Genomic DNA, 24606 nt, shown 5'->3' on the forward strand with positions numbered 1-24606 from the left:
CTGTATGTAAATCTCATTGATTTCAGGTTATTTCCTCGTGGTCCTACAGTATAATATGGTCCTTAGTGTTACTTTAATATGGCTCGGTTTTCTTAGCTAGTAATTTTGTATCACCGGTGCATAATAGAGTAGAAGGAATCGCTTACATAAATCCTCATGTGTAACTTCTCCTCTTAGACAATTGACGCTATGAAGACTATTTTGGATGACCTTCGATCTGATGACCAATTTAGTATCATTGATTTCAACCACAACATTCGATGCTGGAAAGAGGAACTGGTTTATGCCTCTTCCATTGAGACAGAAGACGCCAAGAAATATATCCAGAGAATCCAGCCCAATGGAGGTAAGTGATTTAAAAAAATGCTCTCCTAAAGCAGGGGTGCTCAACTCCACTCCTCAAGATAACCCCCCCCCAACATATCAGGTTTTAAGGATATCCCAGCTTCAGCACAGGTGGCTCAATCAAAGGCTCAGTCTGTGCTGAATCTGGAATATCCTTAAAACCTGACCTGGTGGAGGGGCTTGAGGACTGGAGTTGAGAACCTCAGACCTAAAGCGTTCTTGAAATCAATGGATAGTTCTGGCCTAAAACAGCCAGAATAGCTGCTCTGGACTATGTAGAATGACCCCCCTAGTTATTTTTTGTAGGTGAGAAGGGTATTGGAGAACATTATAGTCCTAATATAATTTCTGATGGAATAATAAAGCATAAAGGAGCTAAGCTATGGGAGTCATCAACTCCTAACTGGAAGCCCATGCAGGTAAGTAACTGGCCAATTCCTACTGATAGCAATTATTGGACTGGGACACATTGGCCAATATTTACTAAGCGATGCTAGGTCATAAGAGGGCTTCTGGTGCCATAGGACACCTTACAGTCCATTCAAGTAAACTGTCAGGAAGGTGTCTTCTGTCGCTGGAATGTGTCGGACGACATATCAACGCATAGTAAAAAGGGGGGTTTCTGATTGTTAAAAACAGACATGATGTCCTGCTTAATATTTCTTATGCTATGACGCTGTTTTCCTGTGCTGGAGAAGAGCCATTTGTTATGGATATCCAGGTAAAGAACTTAAAAAAGATGTACTGCTTTGAATTTATCTACTGATTGTGCAAAAGTCATCATACTGTCTACAAAACAGTGTATAAACTCTATAATAAACAATCAAAAGGAATATAAAAAGAGTGCTTTAAAAATAGCAGACGGTGTACATCCCCTGGTGTAATACAGTGTATTTATAACTGGAACAATGAATGAGTATTTGAATTGATGGTTCAGAATGAAAAATATTCTAATTGTTCTTTTTTGAACAGGCACAAACATCAACGAAGCTATTCTTCGAGCAATATTTATACTGAAGGAAGCCAGTGACCACGGAATGCTGGATCCCAACTCTGTGTCCTTGATTGTCCTGGTGTCGGATGGAGATCCCACCGTGGGTAAGATGAGAGACACAATTCAGACTCATAGCAGCACCGTGTTACAACTAAACTGGGCAATGTGTGTGTTGCAAGAAATAATGTAGTAACAATTGAACCAGCTGATCTCTAAACACAAAAAATGTGTGTTGTGTTATCAAGTAATTTGATAGTTCATACCGCTATATTGAAACAAGGCACAGGATGCATTTGATTTGTAGTACATTCTTCTGCCCTTATTCTTTAAAGTGCGAATAGCGCAGATCTAGCGCTATATTGTGAAAGTCCCATTAAAGGGTTTGTATTGCAATAGCCCCGGATCGGCGGTACTCACACTTTACGGAGTTATGGCCAATGCGTCTTTAGAGGTTTTGTGAGCCTTTCAAAAACATTTTGATACATTAAAGCTCACTCAATTCTGTCCCTTCAGGTGAGTTGAAATTGACTAAAATTCAGAAGAATGTGAAGAAAAATATCCGTGATGATTTCTCTCTGCATTCCCTTGGCATTGGGTTTGATGTGGACTATGATTTCCTGGAACGACTTGCCCAGGAAAATCATGGAATGGCCCAGAGGATTTATGGAAACCAGAATACGGCTGCCCAACTTAAGGTGCATATTATATATACCAGGTTCTTTAGTAAAAAATACTATTTTGTGTGTGAGATTATATACCTCCTGTATCATTTAGCGTCCGTCAAATGCAGTGGTTGCCACCATGTTATAATTATGGTTGGTTGATGGAAACTACTACTGTAGCTTTCTTAAGTACCTCCCAGCATTTACCAAATCGGCAGAGCATTAAGTTGAACCTTTTTTTAAATATGAGTCATCTACCGTTGATATGGTATATTATGGTATTTGCCGTTATTTCGTTTTGTTGGAAGTTTTTACAGGGGACACTTGGGACATGGAGCAATAGGACTAGATACTTGAAGCTACAATATATATCAGTTTTTACATCAATGAAAAATGTCAGGTCTGAGTTGGAGCCCTCTGTTTGATAAATACAGTAGATCCCAAGGTAACAGAAGGACTACCTTTCGGGTAAGAACACTGCCTTTGTACTGGGTGAACTCTGTCCGAATTCAAATGTTAGCTTTCCTTGTAACACTGCGCAAGTCACTTTGGCTCAGTCTCCTGCTTGAAGACACCTTCCAGTGTTGGAAGACACGTTACAGCCCAATGACTTGAAAAGACTGTACGCTGTCATCCAGCTCCAGAAGTTGCCATGTGGCAGAACACTGCTTGTTACATATGTCCCTTTATCTTTGGGCAGGTGCTCATTGTGCCCCATGCATTGTCAGTGCTGTACAAAAGGAAATTATTAACTGTACGTCCCTTGTAATCCTCAGGAATTCTATAAGAAGGTTTCCACTCCTTTGCTCAAGAACGTTGTCCTTGAGTATCCAACGGAATCCGTCTCCGATGTGACCCACAACAAATTTCACAACTATTTTGGAGGAGATGAGATAGTTGTTGCTGGTAAAGTTGACCCAAAAAGTGTTCCAATTTTAAATAGCATCGTCACCGCAGCCTCCGTAAGTCTTCTACCCTTTTATACAGAATGTTATATGATACAGTAATACATTTGTAAATCAAATAGTTGTAACGGATATTCCACCCCACCCAATCGCAGATATAGTGTGGGTGCGGGGAACTTAGTGTTACCAGGTGTGGTGATTTACCTGTTAGGCTCACAGGAGGGCTGAGCTTCCGCCACGGGGAACCTGGGGCAATTATATTAAGAGTAACCCTGTACTCGGTGCAGCGCCTCCACCTGCGATGGTTCCTAGCAGAGCAGGAATTGTTCCTCGCAGGACACATATAAATAACCAGCACAACGTATGTAAACAATCAATGACTTTACTTGCAGCAACCATAAAACGTACTTGCATATCATAACCATAAGCGGATGCACATATATCAACAGGTGTCCCTCCCTAGAGGAGACACTGACTACTGCGTCTCGCAGGACGCTAATCCCCTATCATCGGGTGATCCCACCCCGTGTCCAGTAACCCCACACAATGTCCCGCACTCTACTGAGAAAGGATATGTGTGACTGCGCAGTCACTATTAAAGCTAATAGGATTGTTGGTGCACTTGTTGTTACGGATTACCTGCCGAGCACTCCCGTGCTCGGGCCTGCAACTGGCTTCACAAAGGATCAGACGAGCTCCTACACGATATCCAGGATCCACCCGCGTGGTGATCCGTCAGGGGCGATCCCACCCTGAAGATAGTCCAGCTCTCTTTAATGACAGAGACTTGAGCCCAAGTCTCTCAGCAGGAAACGCAGCGTCCACTGTGTCCCTAACTAACAAATAGCTAATGGGGCAGGGTCCCTAACCTAGGGCCGGTCCCTACAACACTCAGCTACTGTGACTCAGGGCTATCTGGGACCTAGGGGACTGCAGGCCTAGTGCAGGGAGTCACTGACTCCTGCACCCTACCTCCTTCCCCTGCTCCGGTCACCAACTGCCAAAACGTGCTGCAAGCCCGCGAAATGTATCTCTTTGCTGAGCAGGGAGATACTGATGACCTATTGGCTCCCTGGGGTCATGTGGCTCTGCCCCTGTGCACCCTGGGGGCTGACTACCCTCACTGCGCATGCGCGACCTGTCTGTGGGCCTCCCGGCGCTCCTAGCCCCTGCGCATGCGCAACGCACCTAACAATGGCGGCGCCTGCTCCGCGAGCCGCCGGGACCCAAGTGACGCGACCGCAGCCCTAGCAACGGCCCGATCGCGTCCCCGGCAACCGGCCGCATCTCCGAGGTAACGCGCTGCTTGCGCACCTGCCCCCACACCTCCTCGCGAGCGGCGGCTGCGAGCCCAAGAAGGAGGGGGGGGTCAGCTCGCAAAAAGGGAACCTCGCTACATAGCATTTCCAACATCTAAATTTCTGTTTTTGCCACACACAGCCAGCAATTCTTATAGTGTACTGCAGCCAAGTAGGTGTGGTTAATAGCATTAGTTATGCCTGTCAGTCCTTATAAGAAATGTCATATATATATATATATGACATTTCTTATAAGAACTGACAGGCATAACTATATATAAATATATATTTATTATTATTTTTCCAACTTCAAATTTTTATTTCATTTTTTCATATTAAATAAAACATTGCATATTTAGAACTTTCATACGTGGAATAAAAAATATTCTTATCAAAATTGTAACATGTTATCTGTTTGTAAACAAGCAAAAAAAACAAAAGACACAACAACAACAAAAAAGGGGGGGGGGAGGAGGGGGATAACAGGTGTGAGAACTCTGCTTCTGTTATTTTACTATTACTCCTATGGGAACTTTCTTAAATTCTTGTGTAGATGACTAACGTTCTTATTATTTCTTATATTTCTGGTTAGTCTTATTAAAAGGTGACCTATAGCTCATTCTTACTCATATTCTTACCCGTACTTCAAACGAGAACGCATCTATCTCTATCATTGCCAGATTGTGGTTCTCTCTACTCGTGGGATGTCTGTCTGGGCCAACCACGGCGTCCAGACTTTTATAAATTTGGCGCCAGTGTCATTAACCAAACTCGTTCATTTTTTCCATCTGGCAAATATACCACATTCTATTCCTAATCTGGGGGATATATGGAATCTCTGCTTGTTTCCACAGTGCCGCGATCTCGCAACTCGTGGATGTTGCTAAATGCATAATCAGTTTGTTACCTGTTTTGGAAAGGCCCAGCCAAGGTTTATTCAAAAGGAACAGCCATGGATCCGGAGGAATAGTGAGGTCAAAAATCCTCTGAAGCCAATGTCTAATTTGTGTCCATAATGGGACTATCCTAGGACAAGACCACAACATGTGTAACAGGTTCGCCGATGCTCCACACTGTCTTGGGCACAGAGGGGAGCATCCTGGTCCAAACCTTGCTCATTTCTGTGGAGTGAGATACCACCTCATAAGGACTTTATATGCGTTTTCCTTTAAAGTAGTGCATATGAGCTCTGCTGTTACAATAGCCATCCAGTCTTCTCCGCTCACCTCTTCTCCCAGATCTGCTTCCCACTTAACCATATAAGGCAATTTATAATTTTCTGTAAAGTTTGAACCGACCACTTTTTTATACATCTGCGATATAAGTCCCTTTGTATTTGCCTCTCTTAGACAGAGCTTTTCAAACGTAGTCAATGGGGGAAAGGGAGAATGTTTATTATAAAATGCTCTGATCTGAAGGTATCTAAAATATATTTATTATAATAAACATTGTGACTGGAGCACATTGCTCATAATTACTAAGCAGGGAAAACTATAATGCCCCTTACCTTACATTCACGTGAATGGCCAGTAGTATTTATTTGATTTATTTCTCAAATGTGTTACCAGGAAGTAATACATTGAGAGTTACCTCTCGTTTTCAAGTATGTCCTGGGCATAGTGTTATGATGACAGATAATACATGGTTACAAATACATAATTACATTAAATGAACAGGGTTAGACATTATATACAAGACATTGCATGCACAGTAAGAGATAATATATATTATAGGCGTATGTAACAGTTACAAACTAGATTAAAATGTGAGACAGCTTTAGTTTGGAAATAACCTAGACTGATGGCGGCTGTGAGAGTCTCCGGTAGATTGATCCAGTTTTGGGGTGCACAGTAAGAGATGGAGGAGCGGACGGATACTTTGCTGAGCCGTGGGACCATGAACAGTCTTTTGGAGTCAGATCTCAGGTGATAAGTGCTGCGTGTTGTAGGACTGAGGAGCTTGTTCAGATAGGAGGGTAGCTTGCCCAGTATGGCTCAGCTTAGGAAATATAGATAGTCATTAACATTCGATACATGCCAGTACAGTAAGTAATAAGAATGCTGCTCAGAAAATACTCTTCATAAATGACGTGGTCCTGCAAATACATGTCATATGTTGAATAATTGAAGAAGTTAAGTCAGTTTGTAGTCTGAAGCACTTATAGCGTTTAGATTTAGCATGATATGTAACTAAGTCAAAAGATCCAAATCAACTGATTTGGGGGTTCTAGATAAAAACGTAGTGAGTTATTCGTACTTTAGTGAGTGAGACACCATTCAAGTCTACGTCCCTTATTCTGTAGGAGATTGATAACAGTCTACTCTATCGGGTGGTGCAATACCACAACCACCCAGATAGAAAGCAACTGGTCCTGTCCAGGAACCTACAACATATGGTCCTGGAAGCACTGCATGACGAACATGGCCACCTCGCCTGGAGAAGACTTTTGGGCTGATACGAGACCGGTTCTTCTGGACATGAATGCGAGAGCCAGTAGAACGACACTGCCGCCGATGCTCACGGTGCATCCAGTGCAAGACCCTCCCCACCAGAGCCGCACCAATGGCTCACCTGAAGAGGTTGGGACTTTGATAGTAAACTCATCAGGGAATTACACAAGCACCTCAACATAACTAAGTTCCGAACGACCCTGAACCATCCAGAGGGAGACACTCTGCCGGAGCGATTTAACAGGACGTTACTCGATATGCTCGATACCCTGAAAGGCGCTCAGAAATGTGAATGAAGCAAACATGTGGAAACATTAGTACATGCATATAATTGTATTCACCACTCGTCCATGGGATTCTCTCCAAACTTCCTCATGTTCGGTCGAGAAGCCCGGCTGCTGGTAGATGTGCGTCTGAGGGTATCAACCGATGGGGTACACGATACGACGCACTTCCGGTATGTGCAATGGCTCCAGGAAAGCTTGCAACAGGCTTATCAGCTAGCCGAAAAGTCTTCTTCCCAGCTGAACGCCAAAAATAAAAGGCGTTACGACCATAAGGTCAGACATCGGGAGAATCGTCATGGAGGTGCCGTACTCCTCCGTAACCTTCGGAATCCCCGGGAAACATAAATTGGCCGGCCATTGGCGAGACGGAGTGTTCGAAGTTGAGTCACAGATGCCGGGCCTTCCGGTCTACCGCATAAAAGATGCGGATGATCGGGTAAGGGTCTGGCACCAGAATCATCTCCTACCTAGGAGACCTGGTCTGGACCCAGGTTGATACAATTCGCGCGCTAGGAACACGTCAGTCGGAGCTGGGACAAGGTTAAGGTAGGTTGTGTAGGTTAGGTGCAGGGCGTCTGTGATCCCTGCACTAGGCCAGATATCCCCTAGGCCCCAGCTAGGCCCCGACTCACTGTGATAGCTTGTGGCTGCTGCAGGGACCCCCATAGATAGGTAGCACTAGCATGAGGAAAAGCCAGGACGCGGCTGCGACCTGGGCCCATAGTACAGAGACATACTTCATGGTAGAACCATCCACGTGAGACACCACCCAACATAGAGGTGGAGGCTTCGTGGATGACATCGCAGGATCAGTGGATCCCACAATACCGTATCAGCGCTACTGGGTGTTGGAGCACCCAGAAGGTACCTCACCAAGTGCACCAACTGTACACCTTCAGTTCTAGTGGGGCAGCACTGTCTCATACATTTGGGTGGGCTAGCTCTTGTGGACACCGGGGAGGTTAGGTGCCCAGGAGCACCTCGGTACTTTGAGGGGACAGTCCATCGGGGGGTTGGGTTGATGGGCCCTGTGGGTACACGGCCGTGCGTGGCCCACATTGGTGTGGTACTGTTATTCTGTTCCCTTGCCTATAGTAAAACTGTCTATCACTACGTGTATAATATTATTATTTAGGTCCTGTAACGAGGTCATCCCACATAGTCAGATCCCACTACAGGTGGAGGCGCTTGCACCTGACGGATCAGGCACACCCCAGGCTCACAGCAGCCGAGGCTCGGCCCTCCTGTGAGCCACAGGTAACACAGCACGCACACGGTAGCTGCCATATCTTCCAGAGGGTGGGGAACATGCGCTGCAGCTGAATCCGATCTGAATTGTAATGTCTCATAAGATTTGGGAGTTGTAAAGGAAAATTCACAAATAATGTAGCTAACAAAACGTCTGAGAGTTATTTTTTTTTTTTTAATTTAGGCAAATTCTGATTTAATTATTGAGACACTGACAGAAGTGGAAGCGCTGAATGAATTCTTTGCAGAGAGCAAACACGCCTTCCCAGATTTCGCCAAGCAATACTGGGCCCAACTTACCATAAACCAGCTCTTAGCCGAGAGGTGAGTTGGAACAAAGTGCAGTTCTGTTTCTCTTCCACTAGAGGGACCTGTTTATATCACACTCAACTCATCCAGGAACTTCTGCCTCCAGTTATAGTACAGGGGATTATAATACAGTAAGTACAAACATAATCAGACAATAGGAAAGGAAATCCCTGCCCCGGAGAGCTAACAATCTCAGGCCTCGTCCAGGGTGGTGCTGAGCAAGCGCGCGCGCTCACGCTGGACACGTTGCAACAATGCACGTGGCCTGCGTGAGCGGGCGGGCGCGCCTGCTCGGCGCTCAGCCGCATGACGAGCAAGCAAAATTGATTTTGCTGCTCGCAAGTGCGTCACGTGAGCGGTTCGCCCAATGAGGGCGAACCAGCTCCGTGATGTCGGGGCCACGCCCCCAGATGCGCTCGCACCTGCCGAGCAAGGAGCAGCGCCGGAGCGCCAGCGCGCCCGTTCCCCACCTGGACGAGGCCTAAATGTTCTGTTGGGAGACTTGCAGAGGCAGCAAGTGAGGGAATAAGTGCTGTAGATGGCAGGGCTTGGCCACAAAAGTTGGTAGGAGCGACTGAAGGGCCTATTATCATGTCTTCACGTCACCGCCAATGGAAAATACAAATCTCTATTTATACAGTACACGCTCAAATCCCATGGTGTATGTACATACAAACATGGACACAAATCCGGTCAAGAGATATCAAAGTTGATAGAAACTGTTACATACTAAATGTGCATTTAAGAAAAACCTACCTGATGCATTGAAAGGTGAAGCAATCAGAAGTCTCCTGGGTGTTTAGAAACAGTCCGCGTCATGTTTAAAACTGAGTTTCAAAATGTAAAACCAGGAGATATAGAAATGATATCTGAAACAGAGTATCTGCTGTCTCTGCTAACGTGTGGGAGGAAGCCATATTTGTTTTATTTCATCATACATGACAGAAGCTATCGACCAGGCTATAAGTCAGGGGTTCTCAACTCCAATCCTCCCCCAACAGGTCAGCTTTTAAGGATACCCCAGCTTCAACACAGGTGGCTTGAAGCAGGGACTGATTGAGCCACCTGTGCTGAAGCTGGAATATCCTTCAAACCTGACCCGTTGGGGAAGTGTTGAGGACTTGAGTAGAGAACCCCTACTTATAAGTGTATTGGAATGCAATACTATTCCTTCCTTTGCTTGCTGCAGAGAACTGCCTCCTTCCTTAGGCCGGCCCCTGGTCCATAAACTGGGGCCTAAGGAAGTCTTAGGAAGTGCTGTCTTCCCCGTCCTGGAGAATAGATCGGGCTCCATTCAAATGAATGGGACTAAAATATTCTCCAACGTGTGAAAGGCTTTTCCACTGCAAATTGAATCGGGGGTCTTGGCTGCCTGGTAATAAAAAAATGAAAGCAGAAGGTGCTGTATGCCAGTATAAATCATAATGGACTTTAGCCGACACTTCCAGGGTCATAAAGGTGGTTATGCGTCAAAAAAGGGGCGCAGTTATCCGGTTCAACACGAAGGGACGTTTGAACATCGATTTTTTCATGATTTTCCCCACAGAAACTTGGCTAGTTCAGCTGCTTCCAAAAGGAACATCACTAAGAAAATCCTCCAGCTCTCCATCGACCACCATTTTGTGACACCGCTCACCTCACTGCTGATAGAGAGCGAAAGTGGAAATGAGAGGATGTTGGCAGATTCTCCCAAAGACCCCAAAGGAGGCTGCTGTCCAAGTCAGTTTATATTGATCTCTTTCACTGATCTCTTTAATATTGTAAATAAAGACATTAAATATTATAAATAAAGACATTGGGGGGGGAAAAAAACAGTATGGCCGCAACATCATGTCTTGTTGATGTGGCAGCTTTCTATTGGCAGGCAGAGGGAAGATGACTCCCCTCCACCCCCCGAAGCCATATTGAATATGTGTCTGAGTCAGATTTAAATGCAGGTATCTCAAGATTTGGGAGGGGTTAACTAATGGTATATTGAGACCCTGAGTTCCATTGTAAAAGGGCATAATGGTTCTATGTATCAAGGCAAAAGTGGGGCAATGTGAAACAAACCAAACTGCCCCACACTTGTCCTGCTTCATATCACATGCCCCTTAATGTTCATAAAGCGCGTAATGCAGCTCAAGTACAGTACAGAATTTACCCCATTTACCCTATTGAAAGTGGCCACTAAAAGGATGTGTACACAAAGCATCCTACTGACAGTCGGATCAAGTTGGGAGGGTGCCAGGAACAGTGCACATTTAAATAACAACAAGGGCCCTTTTATCCAATAGGCAAAAAGGGCAGTTGCCAAGGGCAAACCGCCATAAGGGGCTCACCCAGGGCCGCCGACAGGGGGAACATCCGGGGCTGCTGTCCCAGGCCCAGTGAGTCAAGGGGCTTGGGCCCCTCTGCCGACGATCCTACCATGTAGTGCCAGATCCGCAGAGGCTCCAAATTCAGAGGTGGCCTGCTGGAGGGTGTCCTCAGAAGTGCCTGTCAGAGGGGCCCTCTAGCAGGCCCCCTCTGAAAAGCACCTCTGCGGGCCCCTTCTTGCAGGCCCTCTGGCAGGCCCCCTCCAATCCTCTGAGACTGCAGGTAGGCACACTACACACCTGCACCACCCCCCCTGTTGTGACCCTCAATACTCACCAGGCCCATACCTTATCTTCCCATCCCACCCATAGGACATACCTACCCCCCTACACGCCTGGTCCATAACTCCCACCCCCCAACCAGGCTCAAGATGAATTTTTTCTCACTTTCATTATTAAGTCCCAAGGGTTGTGCTGTAGGGTCCCACTAGTTTACTCTTCTCCCGGAGCCCACCTGCGCCCTCTAGTGGCCCTGATAACAGCATAAGTCTTTTACTCCCAATAAATACAGAAAGGTTTGGAATGACAATGCATACAATGCCACATACATGTACTTAATTGACCGATGAACTGAAATAACAATCTTTATTCGGGTGATTTTAAAGTTTACAAAAAATGTTTAAATGATTACAAAATGTAACGTTTTTTTTTTGTCATCTTTTTATTTGGCAGCTTCATTGGTTTTGGGTACAAAGATAGCTACAGATGTAACACAGGCAACGATGTCACCAGTAAAACGGGACCCCAGAGAGCAGCTAAAGGGGCCCGTGGCGAGTGTTATTCCCATTGCAGAGAACCTCAGCGAAGACAATGGTGTAACAGCAGGTAGTGATCGCGTCATATTATTGTGTTGGAGGCCCATATGTTCTCCTATTGTGTGATCAACATTCCCCTATGGAGGAACCACTATGCAGTGTTTGCCTGGATAGTGTCTGTCATATTAGGGTTGTCAAAATAATAAGCATCCATGTATATTTATGATGCTAGCACAGGAGTGGCCAACTCTAGTCCTCAAGGGCCACCAACAGGCCAGGTATTGGGGATATCCCTGCTTCAGCACAGGTGGCTGAGTCGAAGACTGGTACTTTATGATCTGATCATCAGCATCGTTGGGATTACGGCAGCAATCCTGTCCCAGCCACAAAGCGACACATGACTATCCCACCAGCCACGGACAATATCTAATACTGACATGTCTAAGAGGGAGGGGTTCTGAAAAAAAAGGATGCAAATGATCAAATGTTTCTGCTTTCTCCCTGGTTCAATTTTTCCCGCTGCATATATATCAGGGGAGGAGGAAAACACCCTCCCTAATTTCCCACCTAAATCTCCCTAGTAGGATCAGTTCACGTGTTGGTCAGTCTATATGCAAGAAGTGTATGTATTGTATATTCTTCAAGACTTCTAGTTTGGCTACCTAGAGGTAGGCTTTTTGGCGTCATTTGAAAAACCCTCCTATTTTGAATTATGAAGGAAGTGTTAAAAAGGCAAAGCAGATGTTGCATGGGTGAGTGCTCCCAATTTTGCAACTCCAGCATACTGTACATTGGTAAAAGGGACTGCAAATGTAAGGGGATCATAAGAAAGGTAGCAAATTAAAGGGCACATGGCTGCCCAAGTCTGTTTCTTACCATAGACTCTACAAGATCACTCTGCGCTGTACAGTACGTTTGTGTCTTGAACATTCTTTGGCTGGATTTGCCCCCCACTGCTTCTGCTAGAAGGCTGTTCCATGCATCCAATACTCTCATAACACAACAACCCTACAGCTTCACTCCGTGTCCTGGACATTATAAGCTGAAGTTTAGGGTGGGATGTATTGCCCTTCCTCTATCTTTTCTCTCCCTTCCTTTTGCATTTGGGGTTATGAAACGGAAGGGGAACGCTTAGCAGAAGAAGTAGTTTCACGACTGTTAGTCCGCTTTAGTAAAATTGCAACTGGGCAGGATCCATGCATAAAAAAAGCTGCCAAAGTGAAGATTTAAGAGAGAAAATATTACATGTTAATATCAATCTTTGTGTTGTAGTTGACAGCGACCCACACTTCATCATAAATTTGCCAAAAAGTCAAACCGACGTCTGCTTTAATATCGACACTCAACCTGGGAATATCCTGAACCTGCTGTCAGATCCCGAATTAGGTAAGGAAAACGGAAAATGGATCTCTTTAAAAGGTCGGAGTTTTCAATAACTGACATGATAATGGGTCCCTCCCTGGCAAGGTTATGGTTAAAAAGAGGAAGACCCCCAGATGTATAGAGGACATAAAAGATATTAACGTGTTGTATAAAATAACTCATCGGCAAGGGAGCTACGTACAAGCCCTGCTGTTTGCTGATTATATTATAATAGTGCAGTTACTTTAATAAATACTTATTGTATTATAGGTACACTAAAGTTCATGGGTTACAAACCATTAGTTTGACCGAGGTTACAGCAAATCGAAATATCACTTGTGAGCACACTAAGGCCGTGCCTATAGTGCCGTCGATGGCGACGGAGACACGACGGGTGACGTCACCCATCACCGTCGCCACCGATGAAAGTTATATTTCGGCGGGCGGCGGCGGCGCGGGATTGCGGCCATTTGATCGGTTCAAGGGCCGTCACGTGAGTGACAGCTCTTGAAAAATCAAATTTTGCCGGCTACCAGTTTTTCGCGACGGCGACGTCGCTCCGTCACATTGTCGCCGTCGCGCTTACTATAAGCACATGCGGCGGCGGCGGCAATGCATTTGTTTTCGGGTGACGTCACGTTGCCGTCACCGGCACTATAAGCGTGGCCTAACATGTCTCAGACAGGTCTGCAGCTCTGCTTTCCCCCATTATCTCCTAGTATACAGTGCTTCCACTGCAGCCAGGGATTCTGGGAAATGACGGGCCAATGAGCCAAATTCGGGTGACACAAATTCCTCTGAAGTGCTGCAGTACACTCCTGGGGGGTGTATCGTATGCCCTTTGAACACATTTGAAATGGGAATCATGAGGTAAAACTGATGAAGCTATAACATATTCTTGTTCATTATATTGCTGTTATTTGGAGCCAGGTAGGAATTTATTTTTCCCCTTATGAGATATCATTAGGTGATATTTCACTGGGGTTTTCCATTTGCCTTCCTCTGGATCAAAAATACTGTAAATACAAATATAAGATAAAGTATCTGTCATATAAATTTAGCAGAGGTTGAACGTGATGAACGTATGTCTTTTTTTCAACCTCATCTACTGTATGTAACAAGCGAGAAACAGATTCTACTAAATCACAAAAACAAGTATGATGGATAATATAAATCGCCCCAATCAAGATGTTGTGATATTCCGATTTCTCTGGAGGAACAGCAAGAAGTGGTATTCAGCATTTCGGGCTACACCTATTCCTTTCTCTGTCCCTGTCGTTCTTATGATACTGGATGCTATTTAAACGCTGCCTTCTCTTGGTAATTAACTCAGGTTCAGAAATGTTACTTCAAAGTAGACTACACTTTTACCTTTACAAACATAGTGGGCTTCGTCATTTAATTGACAAGATCAATGGCTGTTCTGCTATTGGGAAACATGATTATACATTAACGGCAATATCATGCTTCTATTCTTCTCTCTAGACGTGGTGATAAACGGACAGATTGTTGCAGCCAAACAGAGCAAAGATGACAAGATAAACACCTTCTTTGGTACGTTCGGAATGTATTTCAAGAAGCAGAACCTGAAGATTGAAATCAGCACAGAGAAAATAACACTGAAAGATGGATCGTACAGCAGAATAATGTCCTGGGCTGAATCAAGCAGCCTGACCCGCGACAGGTGAGCTCAGACTTGCACAGGTGCACAGCAGCTCTTTCATTGAACAGAGCACTGTGTGATTGTAAGGCTGCGTCCATAGAAGGACAGTCAGCGCTGTGCCGTGCGGACGCTCCGCAATGAGCCCCGTCATCCTCAATGAGGATGTCTTGAGAGGGGGCTCCCGCGAGCGTCCGCAGGCGTGCTGAGGCGCAGGGATTTTAAGCCGACAGCAGAATCTGTTTCTGAGAGCGCTGTCGACTGAAAACCTCCAATCAGAGCGTAGCAACGTCACGGCGTGAAGTTGACATCGGCGCTTCGCGGGCTATTGGCCCAGTGACGTCAGTGCCCCGCCTCCCAATCGCGCACGCTGGCTCGTCTGCTAGTTCATGCAATCGCTCCTGATTGCGCAGACGAGCCTCAGCGTGAGCGCGGAGGAGCGCTGGCTGCTGAACTATGGACGCAGCCTTAAGGAGGAGGTGGAAACATCCACTCTACCAAACTCAAACTGCTGTTTGAAGACGCGATAGAATAACACATTTTGTGAAGCACTGCATACATTTTTTGCACAATATAAATTAAATTGTACGTACATCATTCATAAACAAATAACCGAATTTAAATAATAAACATGTAATTCGCTAGCAAAAAGTAAAAATCCACATAAAAAATAACTCTGGTTTAACATACACATCTTTACACAAACTTGGAAAACAACTCCCAACCACATCAGGACCGACACTAGGGGGGCTTATTCAGCAAAGTGTGATAGCGCCGATTCTGCACTATTGCACAATTATTCAAGTCATTGGTAAGCGCAGAATCTGCAATATTATCCTTACCTTCAGAAAGGATGTCACTCCCCCTGCTTGAACTTCCTTGATCCATTCTAAAGGGAAGAAAGTCTCTATGAAAATCTATGCTGCCTGGGATAAAACAACATGGCAGAATAACATCAAAAGAAGCTGGATTTCCAGTGTGATGTCACTACCCTCACTTAGGGAGGAGACCCGAAAGGTGGGGAGGATGATACAAGCAGGGGAGTCTGTGAGAGGAAATAACAACCTTGATACGTTGGCACTCCTAAAAAAAAATATCAGATTTAAGACACCTTTAATGGGGTGAGAAACTCCAGCTAGATCGTTTTACTGCACAATATACTGGTAAACCTCCGTTACAACAGGGGGGCAGATGGTGGAAAGAGGAAGATATGTTTGATGAAGCTCTAAACTTCTCGGAAGACATTCATTTAAATATAACGTTATTTATTTTCTCACTTTGTAGCCTTGCTGTATCCGTGAAGAAAAATAGCAATGTCACCATCACAGTAAACGAGGACCTGACCTTCCTGATTGTCTTACATCGTGTCTGGAAGAATCATCCAGTAAATGTGGACTTCCTTGGAATCTACATCCCTCCCACTAACAAGTTCTCCCCAACAGTACATGGCTTGATAGGTAAATGATAACATACAAAATGCATCATGCTCAGCAAGTGTCTCCTTCGTCCAATCCATTGTTGGTCACAGTGCAAAGTCCCGATAGCCTAGGCTTTTACTGTAGGTTGTGTAGAAGTAAAGAATTGTTGAAGGATCTACCAATGGTACTGCAGCTTTCTATTGGCCGTCGGAACAATATTGATCTTGGCGACCGTACTCTAGCCCTCGGAGAAGTATTCTTGTGCAGTAGATATAATAGATCCTATCTCAGGAACTGAGGAATCCATGCAGGTTAGACGACCTCCGATCTTCTCCGGGATACTTCACGGTCCAAATAATGTAACGGGCGGAAAAAACAAGCCATGCTGATTGCTGTTTGAAAAGACCAATGTGTGAATTTTTGAGATGGGACCCTAATGTAGTTTGTAGATTTATTACGTGTTAAAAACTCATGTATACAACTACAGTATATCATTATATAGATATAAACATAGCAATTAACAAGGTAAGACTTTATTATAGCATTTTAGAATACTGGTGTCTTTTAGAGAGATACATAACCCCTTCCTTGCCACAGGGTCAGGACCAGCAAGAGATTTGGACATATTTGCAGGGCAATGCTTGCTCCACTGGCAGCAAAGGGTTTAGATCCTTCCAAATATGGGAATCTAGAATGATCATTAAAAATGGCCAGCTGGCTTGTAAAACCTCAGGACATTTTGAGCGTGGGCTGGGTGGTGTTTCCAAACCAAAACATTTTAAATGACAGGACTCACCCACCGTTTTATTTACCAATAACCCTTCTGAGCATTCGTGTATTCATTGGTTGCCTGCAAAGATTGACAGCGATTTTTAGAGCAGAATGTATATGCAGGTAAGTACGTGATGTGACTGGGGGGTGTAAGGTTGTGAGAACATATGGACTATGATTTACGAACAAACGTTTCCGATTCATTCCTATCGTTCTCTTAGCACAAAAGTCAATGTCTCCGTTTCCCTGTTTTATCCAGGCCAGTTTATGAATGAACCAGAAGTAAGTGTCTACAATGTGAGAGCCGGACCTGATCCAGAGAAGCCCATAGCTACAATGAGTGTAAAAGGACACAAGCTTACTGTAACAAGGTTGGTCTTCGAGATAGTGGCATTGAATAGTTCAACTGTCACAAAGTCCTCAGTTTGCACAAAATGACTAAGCTTTTACTGGTTGGACAGGTTCATCTTATTTTGTATGATTGAATATAAATCTCCCAGTGCATGCAATTGCTGAAATACACAAATGAATGGAGCTAATATCTTCCTGACCAAAGACACTGTCACAATATTATGAATTAGTGAGTTGCGTTTCAGCAGGCAGAGAAGACTACGCTCTGTTAGTTTGTCGAAATAATGGCAGAGATAAGGTACAAATAAGGGCCCATTTTCAGCAAGCAGTCTTCTGCCATAAGTAGGGTTGCCAGGTGGCTTCTCCAAAAGTACGGGACACAATTGTGAAAGGTGTGATGCGCTCGACACACACACACACACACACACACACACACACACACACACACACACACACACACACACACACACACACACACACACACACACTCTCTCTCTCTCTCTCTCTCTCTCTCTCTCTCTCTCTCTCTCTCTCTCTCTCTCTCTCTCTCCACATGCTGTTTCATCCACTCTTTGCCCCACTCCCAGGCTCCTGACACCTTCTGATTGGCTGCTGCTGGGTAATGCAGCTAATCAGGGTGGAGGAAGCTGCCCAGCCTCCCTAGCAACAGCCCTGCTCTCTCCCTGCTTGGGGTAATCTCACGGACCCCCAAGCCGGCCAGGTCACTACGTCCAGAGAGGTAATACCGGACACACATTTTTACTGGACAGTGTCCAAATACTGGACAGTCCGGTTCAATACTGAACACCTGGCAACCCTAGCCATATGACACCATCCGTCTCTAAAGGACACCGTACAGCCCATTGCCTTGATTTGGTTGGAAGGTGTCCTGCTCCAGGAAGGGAGGTTATGGCAGAAAACGGCTCGGTAAATGTGGTCCTTTATCTTGGTAACTAATTGATGTATACAGATAAAATAACACCTTTTTCTGGACAGCTTTGTAGTCTCTTATTAAGACACATTTACATTTTTATACTGTTAAGAATAAGATCCAACTGAACTAATGACAACGATTGGTCCATTTTCACTGCTTGAGTATCAGTTATGTACAGTCAAGGGGCAGGATAAGGAAACAGATACAATAGAAATAGGGACAGTAAATCTATATATTTTTTTAAATACTTACATTTGTCTTCTTCGGTATCAATCGCTTAGTGTTAACCTATTAAATATATTACTGCCATTAGTTTACTTTGGTTCTACATGGGACTGCCCATTTACAATACATTAATAGTAAGTAGTGATGGACCGTTTCATTGTTAAACATGGCTGCTATGCCCCTCCCATCACTGGACTTCAAAGAGACTTATCAGAGAAGAGGCCAGCTCCGTGCTCCCTTGTGGGTACAGCAAATGAGAATAAGGCCTTGTCCATAATACCGCAGACGGTGCGAGCGACATCGCTCACGCCAAACACAAACACATGGACTAAAATGTGCATGTCTACAGTGTGGGCGCATGTGAGAGGCAGCGCTACAGAAATTAGAGGTGACAAAATTGTTTGTATTTGCCACGCGACGGCCTGGTCACGTGAGCTGTTCAGCCAATGAGGGCGAGCCACTCACGTGACATCATGGGCACGCCCCCCGGCATGCCCTCACCACGCCCCCCCATCACTCAACACTGCAGGACACAGATCTCGGCAAGTACAGGCGCGTGTGACATCACGCGCTTGGTCGCGCGCACGCGTGCCTGTACTGCTGTACTGTGTCCGAGGCCTAAGCAGCAGTGGTTGAGATATGAATACTCTACTGCAGGCTTTGGGCCTTTTTAAAGAAAATTTTAAATAAAACGGTTAATAAAAAAAATATCAACAGTGTCAGCAATCTGCTCGTTTTTACGATCGGTCATTTTTTTAAAGAAAAGAATTGCACCGTTGGATAATAGTTAATGAACTTTACAGGGATGTCAGCCTCCTAGGGCCAAAGAATGTCACGTTGAAAAGTAATGATTTTATCAGGGAGATTCCTTTCAAGTTCATGAGGGTGCTGGGTCTGACTGCAGATTGGTGACACTCACAAACAGTAAAGGTTGGCGTCGGGCTTTAGTGACTGACGTTACTGGGACACCTCTTCTGTGAGAAGCACGGTGCATCTGACAATGAATTACTTCTTGCAGGGGGATGCAGAAGGAATACCAGTCCAACAGTGTGTTCGGAACCGATGTCCGCTGCTGGTTTGTACACAACAGTGGAAAGGGTTTCATCGATGGACATTACAAGGACTACATTGTTCCTCAGCTCCTCAGCTCCTTCAAACGCCTTTGAAGAATATGACCCAAAAACTTAGGTTATGAAGAGAGGGGGGGAAAAACGTTTATTTTATTGTATTTTTTTTTCCCCCTTTTAGTCTAATATTTTTCTCCCTAATTCTGTTTAGAAAAATGGCGATAGTGTAAACAGCTATGAAAAAATAGCATCTATCTCATCAGCTGGGTAGATATTCCTCAAGGGAGCTTCCATGTTTCAAATTGAAATGCCAAACATTTTAGGTCACCCACCTTATGTTTGAGTGGTATTCACATGCCTCTAGCAGCAAAGGGATTAGCAGATCACAGTTCAACCTGTCCGTTATGCTGTTCACTGTTTATCAAGCTGTTTTGTTTCTCTCAGTCTGTATTAATAAACTATTGTTACCTTTACAAAAATCTGTCCTTTGTGCTTTGACTCTGTTTCCCTGTCTCTGCTTATGGTTCAGTTCTAGAACGTAGCCTCCTTTCCTCTTTGATTAAACCCTTTGCTACCAGATGGACCAGCAGAACGGCACTGGCAGCAAGTTGTGGGGCCGTTCATTCTGATCAAGCTACAATGGGATGAGAGCTCGACATCTTCATAAACCATCTTTCCACGAAGAGGCGGTTAAGAGGCTTAAAAGATACATGTGATCATCTTAGGGCAGGGGTGGCCAACTCCAGTCCTCAAGGGCCACCAACAGGTCAGGTTTCAGGTTATCCCTGCTTCAGCACAGGTGGCTCAATCAGTGGCTCAGTCATTATATCAGGGATATCCTGAAAACCTGACCTGTTGGTGGCCCTTGAGGACTGGAGTTGGCCATCCCTGTCATAGGGGGTAACGATATATATCTGAAGAGGAAATGCTGACTATTTTAGACCAAAAATTCCCATAGACTTTAATGGGGATTGTTGGCCCAAAACAGCCCAAGCGGCAGCTTTGTCATGTGTAGGATAAGCCCCTTAGAGATAGGCGATGATGACACCTCAACACAAGTCACAGGTACGATGCCGAGCACCAAGCCTCCCCCCTGGAAAAGAACAACCCGGAGGATGGGGTGTCAAGGCAATTGGAACAGCGGCCCCTCTGGTGGAGTACTGCAACATCTGGAAAACATAGTAAACTATTCTACTAGAAAAACGAACAATACAACATACAGTATATGTAAATGATATCTAAGTATGAAAAACGCCTCATACAAATTAAAAATTGTTATTTTAAAAATGCTGCCTTGGTGCATGTGCTTGACACTACTAACAACAGTCATTCATATCATGTATATCGACTTAATGTCTACATATTCTAGACAATATACCAATTATCTCAGTGTAAATACAGTATCTAGAGTATACAGATCTAGAACGAGCAGAGTAACAATGTAAAATATAATATATAGAATGAATAGTTTAATCTAACGCGTAATCTAACTATAGTTATCTATATAAGTAGGTGGAGAAGATTTAAATAACAATATATATGGTGCTCTTTCTAGGGGTTCTCTTGCCTTGTAAAGGAAAAAAGAAAGATATTGTAATTACATAATCACAGTAGGAAGAGGCACACCAGATTTTAGCAGGATGCCAATGAAGTTCTAAAAGAATTATAAGACCGGGACTGTATATGTTCACCTATAAGATATAAAGGAGGTTAATAACTAAAGACCAGGATAGAAGGAAACCCTGCTTATTTATTCATTCATCCATTCCTCACGGTCACCTTTCTTTAATGAAGATTTCATTCACCGTGTTGATGACGTGCAGTTCTAGTAGCTGTAACCATTTCATCTGTAGTACACCTGAGAAAGACTTCTAAGTGGTCCAAAGCTTCTATACACCCACATCTATGAAGAACGCCAACGTTAGCCCATTAACCCCTTCAGTGGCAGCGGGTCGTGCTACCTCCGTGGTCACGGACCCTCCGGCACTTCTGGATCACGTCACCGCAGTGCAGAGTGAATACGCGATCTGCTCCGGGCTCCAGCCGTTAGGTCAGGTGTGACGGGACTCGCCCCCCCCCCCCTTCAGTGTGCTAAGCGCGTGGAGCCCGATCGCATACCGCCCCTAAAAAGGGCAATGCTGTATGGTGTAAGTATGTATATCTTTACTTGTATAGAGACATCCATGTACACAGCGCTTTACAGCAGTAATACATGGGACAAATTAGGAATATGCGCTTCCTACATAAAAGTAACATTAGGAAAGGAGGCTCTGACCCGAAGAGCTTACAATCTAAGTGATAAGTATGGGAGACAGTAGGAGGGTGTTTGGGTAAGTGCATCTACAAGGGGTCATAGTAAACACATATGAGATGTATAATATCAGCCAAGGGAGCAACGCAAATGCTTCAATAAAGAGGTGTGTTTTAAGATGGGGCTTAAAGGTGGAGAGGGCTTTAGATACAAGGAGGTAGAACGCAAGAAACTAGGTGTGTAGCACCCCTGTGGGGATTCCACTTAAGGGCCCTAGAGGGTTAATTGTATGGGTAGTTACAATTGTATCGTCTCTACTAATTATATGGCGTGGAGTTGCTGAGCACAAACCTAGCCACGCCCACCTCGAAGGCGCCTGGTGATGTCATTAAATAAGATACTAAATAGAATGTTATAATCCTCCCCTAGTAGCCACAGAGATTAGTGATGTCACTATGCGATTCCTGCGCTCCTACCAATTAGGCTAAAATAAAATAGTAATCTCATGAATAAGGGTTATTTAGTTAAACCCTTTGGCCAAAGCATTATAAGCCTGCAAGCCAACGTCAAGGCATAACCGAAGTTGCAGGTACATACACTGAATATATGTCATTATTGGACTGGTGAAAAATGTAAGAAAGCCCTGAAGGGGTTAATTAAAGCATATGCTTTTGTGAGTAGTGCAATTAAAAGCTGGCCAAAGCCAGTATCATAGTTACCTTACTATAGAGGTAAACTGCGGGTGCACAAAATCCCTGGTGTGAATATAATAAAACTTACACATATTTCTTTCTGCCATCCTCATACATTCACCTACTCTTGGAGGGTGATGTGCAAACTGACACTGGGGTGTGATATACCTGTAATCATTGGAAAATTGGTAGGGGCTCTTTCCTGAAGGGACATACACCTCCATGGAAATGCTATGTAAAGCAGATGAGCCAATAAACCTACCGCTCTGAAATTTCAGTGTCACTATATTAAAATGCCCTTATGGAGTATGCAGCAAAGAAATGGATTGGTCTAATATTTGTGAGAGACTGTACATATTACCGCGCTCCTCCCTATAGAAGTTTGCTGCTGGTAAAAAGACACCTTTTTTCTATTTCTTTCACATGCCCCGGATCCACGTCTACCATTATTGTTGCTGATAGTACTGCCAACAGTAATGTAGAAGGGGGCATTAGGGGCAGGTTTGTGAGGAGCTCCAGCTTCGACATGTTAAGTTTGAGTCGGCGGAGGAGCATCCAGGATGGTATAGTGGAGAGACATTTAGAGACTTTGATCTGGACGGCAGGTTTAAGGTCAGGGGTTGAAAAGTAAATTTGTGTGTCATCAGCAGGTGATAGTTTAACCCAAAAGATGTGAGATAGAGTGTAGAGAGAAAAGAGAAATACTCCCAGGACAGAACCCTGGGATACAACCCCAGAGATAGACAGAGGAGGTGTTAGCAAAGGAGACACTGAAAATACAATGGGAGAAGCAAGAGGAAATCCAGGGTAGAGCTCTATTACGGATACCAAGAATATGGAGAATGTGTAGAGGGTGGTCCACAGTATCAAAAGCTGCAGTAATATAAACAGTTTAATTGTTAAACATGGCTGCTATGCCCCTCCCATCACTGGACTTCAAAGAGACTTAGAGCAGAAACCAGCTCCGTGCTCCCTTGTGGGTAGAGCAGCAGGGAAGGGCAGAGAGCCCGCAGGCCCCTCTCTCACACCGGCGCTCTTCTCGTCTTGGCAAAAAAGACACATGGAAATGCTGCTGCCGCCGCCAGTCCTGGTCTGCAGGAGGGATGGGTTTGACAGCCCTAATAGTGTTCACTAAACTCACACAGCAAATGACATATATTAACATCATGGTCATCAGATATGAGGTGGTGCCCTCTTTTTGGTTACAAGGGCCACCCATTAAAGGCCTCCAATAGTAATATAGATACTATATATCACAAAAGTATAGCTTTACATTCTAGAGTATATATGCAGTTTGCTTTCCTTGTAATTCTTTTTTGTTGTTGTTGTTCCTGTTTCAGAATATCCGGTTCCCCCCACAGGTGGTTTCTGTGACCCCCTTTTTTCTGTATCCCCTTAAAGTTTGGAATCTTCTCAAACAAGATCAATTTGAGCTTGGTAAATAATTCAGCCAACAAACTGGATTATGGATCTGCCTTTCCACATAAGACAGACGGCACCTTTGTACCTTGTTCCCCATACCCTTTTCTGTACCCCTTCTGAAAATTCAATGAAACTTAAGAAAAAAAACAAAATCATGGTTGTACAAAATGAGCAATTACAATGTATGTATTCTACAGCTGTTATATTACTGCAGCCCCCTCAGATCTACTATAAAAGCCCCTATTCCCAATAATGGTTACTTATTAATGAGACAGTTACTTGGTAAATAAAGAATACAGTACAATGTTTCTGCAGTAGACTATTTCAGGTAATATCGTTCTGGGGAGAGGTGGTCACATTAGTGTAAGAAACATTTATATTCCACCTCTTCGTTTAACCCTTTAAGTGAAACACTAATAAGCGGCTTTAAAAAAAAAAAAAAACCCCACCTCTGGTAACCACTTTAGCCTTTTAATCCCAGCGAGCCTCTAAACGTCCGTGAAGTGCGCACATGAGCACTTGGGTAGCAATGATTCCCTTGATGATGCAAACTGAACAGTAAATAATAATAACTTTACAGTGCTTTTTCTCCCAATAGTACTGGAAGTGCTTCACAATTACAGTATAGTGCGCCGGACATAGGAATTTATTTATCATTATTTCAAAATCCTGTCTTTTTTTTAAATAAATCAACTCTGTAGTATTAGATGATATTTGCTGCATTTTTTTCCTTCCCACTCAATGCCATTTTTAATTAGTTTAATATCCGGCGCATCCTTTCCTTTGGTTGTATAGGAGGCTCCGGCACAACACTTTTTGAACGCTACTCTCTCCTCAGCAGTG

At 44.3% G+C, this 24606-nt stretch overlaps 1 protein-coding gene across 1 annotated transcript in view; it reads left to right on the forward strand.

Moving 5' to 3' along the window:
- Positions 1-19877, forward strand: part of ITIH2 (inter-alpha-trypsin inhibitor heavy chain 2) — a 40032-nt gene extending 20155 nt beyond the window's left edge. The window contains exons 10-21 of the mRNA XM_075599417.1: positions 178-346; positions 1318-1443; positions 1853-2034; positions 2778-2963; positions 8374-8513; positions 10045-10217; positions 11528-11680; positions 12883-12996; positions 14458-14656; positions 15917-16089; positions 17081-17192; positions 19350-19877. Of these exons, the coding sequence (XP_075455532.1) occupies positions 178-346; positions 1318-1443; positions 1853-2034; positions 2778-2963; positions 8374-8513; positions 10045-10217; positions 11528-11680; positions 12883-12996; positions 14458-14656; positions 15917-16089; positions 17081-17192; positions 19350-19497 (1875 nt within the window). The 3' untranslated portion in view covers positions 19498-19877. The remainder of the gene's footprint in view (positions 1-177; positions 347-1317; positions 1444-1852; positions 2035-2777; positions 2964-8373; positions 8514-10044; positions 10218-11527; positions 11681-12882; positions 12997-14457; positions 14657-15916; positions 16090-17080; positions 17193-19349) is intronic.
- The last annotated feature ends 4729 nt before the right edge of the window (positions 19878-24606 follow it).

This window comes from Ascaphus truei, chromosome 5, assembly GCF_040206685.1.
Source record: "Ascaphus truei isolate aAscTru1 chromosome 5, aAscTru1.hap1, whole genome shotgun sequence".
NCBI classification, from domain to species: Eukaryota; Metazoa; Chordata; class Amphibia; order Anura; family Ascaphidae; genus Ascaphus; species Ascaphus truei.